A 1,718-nucleotide genomic window follows, 5' to 3' on the forward strand; every position below is an offset into this window, starting at 1 on the left:
CTGTGTTTGTAACTCCTCTCCTACTTTTGCCCAAATTTTGCTGTCATAATTCCCAGCAGTAGGAAACCAAGGAAAATGATCACGTATATGCACTAATATTTTCACTAATTTAAATGCAGGTATAGAAAACCCCAGCCCCTTTAAAATCCGCTGTAAAATTTCTATATACAACTTCTGCTCTCTAGACCTTATCTGACCCATATTACCATGATCGCTTATTGACCCGATCAACAGGAAATAATGAACCATGCTGATATGTTCCAACCCCGAGTTCAATTGTGGAGCCATCACAGGAATTGCTTCTACCACACTTCAGGCGCCATTTGAGATGGACTGAAAGACGACTCAGCTTGAGGCAGCCAAGCAAACTTTATTTTCTGCAGGAGTATTTTCTACCTACAAATAAGGAGCCCAGAATATGCAGCCAAACAGGAGGTTCAGGTACTTCAGCATTCTCATGGTCCCCCGCGTCCAGGGTTTGGATCAAACAGCCACAATCGGCCAACCACACAATAAGCCAGTGTTCTGGCCAAGGACACAACTGTCACACACCCCGTGCACCCTGTACTGCTGAACTGCCTTTGATCTGTTGCAGGCCCTTAAATTATGGTCTTGCTTTCTTCTTATCCATATTGTCACAGTGAGCTGTCACGTCTGCTGCAGCTCCCTATAGCTCGCATCCGCTGGGCCTTTAGTTGGTTACACCTGAGCTGCCCTGCAGAAGAAGACGACACTTTATTGTTTGTGAAAACACCTGGTGATCACTCTCCTCAGGGCATCCTGGAGCTGCTGGTTCCTCATGCTGTAGATGAGGGGGTTCACTGCTGGAGGCACCACCGAGTACAGAACTGCCACCACCAGATCCAGGGATGGGGAGGAGATGGAGGGGGGCTTCAGGTAGGCAAATATGCCAGTGCTGATAACCACGGAGATCACAGTCAGGTGCGGGAGGCAGGTGGCAAAGGCTTTGTGGCGTCCCTGCTCTGAGGACATCCTCAGCACAGCCCTCAAGATCTGCACATACGACACCACCATGAACACAAAACAGCCAAAGCCTAAACAGCCACTGACTAGAAGAAGCCAAATTTCTCGAAGGTAGGAGTGTGAGCAGGAGAGCTTGAGGACCTAAACAGCCACTGACTAGAAGAAGCCAAATTTCTCGAAGGTAGGAGTGTGAGCAGGAGAGCTTGAGGATCTGAGGGACTCCACAGAAGAACTGGTCCAGGGCATTGCCCCGGCACAGGGGCAGGGAAAATGTACTGGCTGTGTGCAGCAGAGCATAGAGGAACCCAGTGGCCCAGGAGGTTGCTGCCATGTGGACACAAGCTCTGCTGCCCAGCAGGGTCCCGTAGTGCAGGGGCTTGCAGATGGCAACGTAGCGGTCGTAGGCCATGACAGTGAGGAGAGAAACCACTGCTGTGATGAAGAATGCAAGCAGAAAGAGCTGTGCGGCACATCCTTCATAGGAGATGTCCCTGGTGTCCCACAGGGAATTGGCCATGGCTTTGGGAACAGTGGTGGAGATGGAGCCCAGGTCGAGGAGGGCGAGGTTGAGGAGGAAGAAGTACATGGGGGTGTGGAGGTGGTGGTGGCAGGCGATGGTGGTGATGATGAGGCCGTTGGCCAGGAGGGCAGCCAGGTAGATGCCCAGGAAGAGCCCAAAGTGCAAGAGCTGCAGCTGCCGCGTGTCTGCGCATGGCAGGAGGAGGGAGGGGGTG

At 52.0% G+C, this 1,718-nt stretch overlaps 1 protein-coding gene across 1 annotated transcript; it reads right to left on the minus strand.

Moving 5' to 3' along the window:
- Positions 1-735: 735 nt before the first annotated feature.
- On the minus strand, positions 736-1,705 carry LOC104490462 (olfactory receptor 14C36-like; the record flags this gene model as incomplete). The annotated part of the gene is made up of 2 exons (XM_010132749.1): positions 736-1,055; positions 1,126-1,705. Coding segments are annotated over 2 exons (900 nt in total), but the record flags the coding sequence as incomplete, so codon positions are not given.
- Positions 1,706-1,718: the final 13 nt, after the last annotated feature.

This window comes from Buceros rhinoceros, unplaced genomic scaffold (genome assembly GCF_000710305.1).
Source record: "Buceros rhinoceros silvestris isolate BGI_N320 unplaced genomic scaffold, ASM71030v1 scaffold2983, whole genome shotgun sequence".
NCBI lineage: Eukaryota > Metazoa > Chordata > Aves > Bucerotiformes > Bucerotidae > Buceros > Buceros rhinoceros.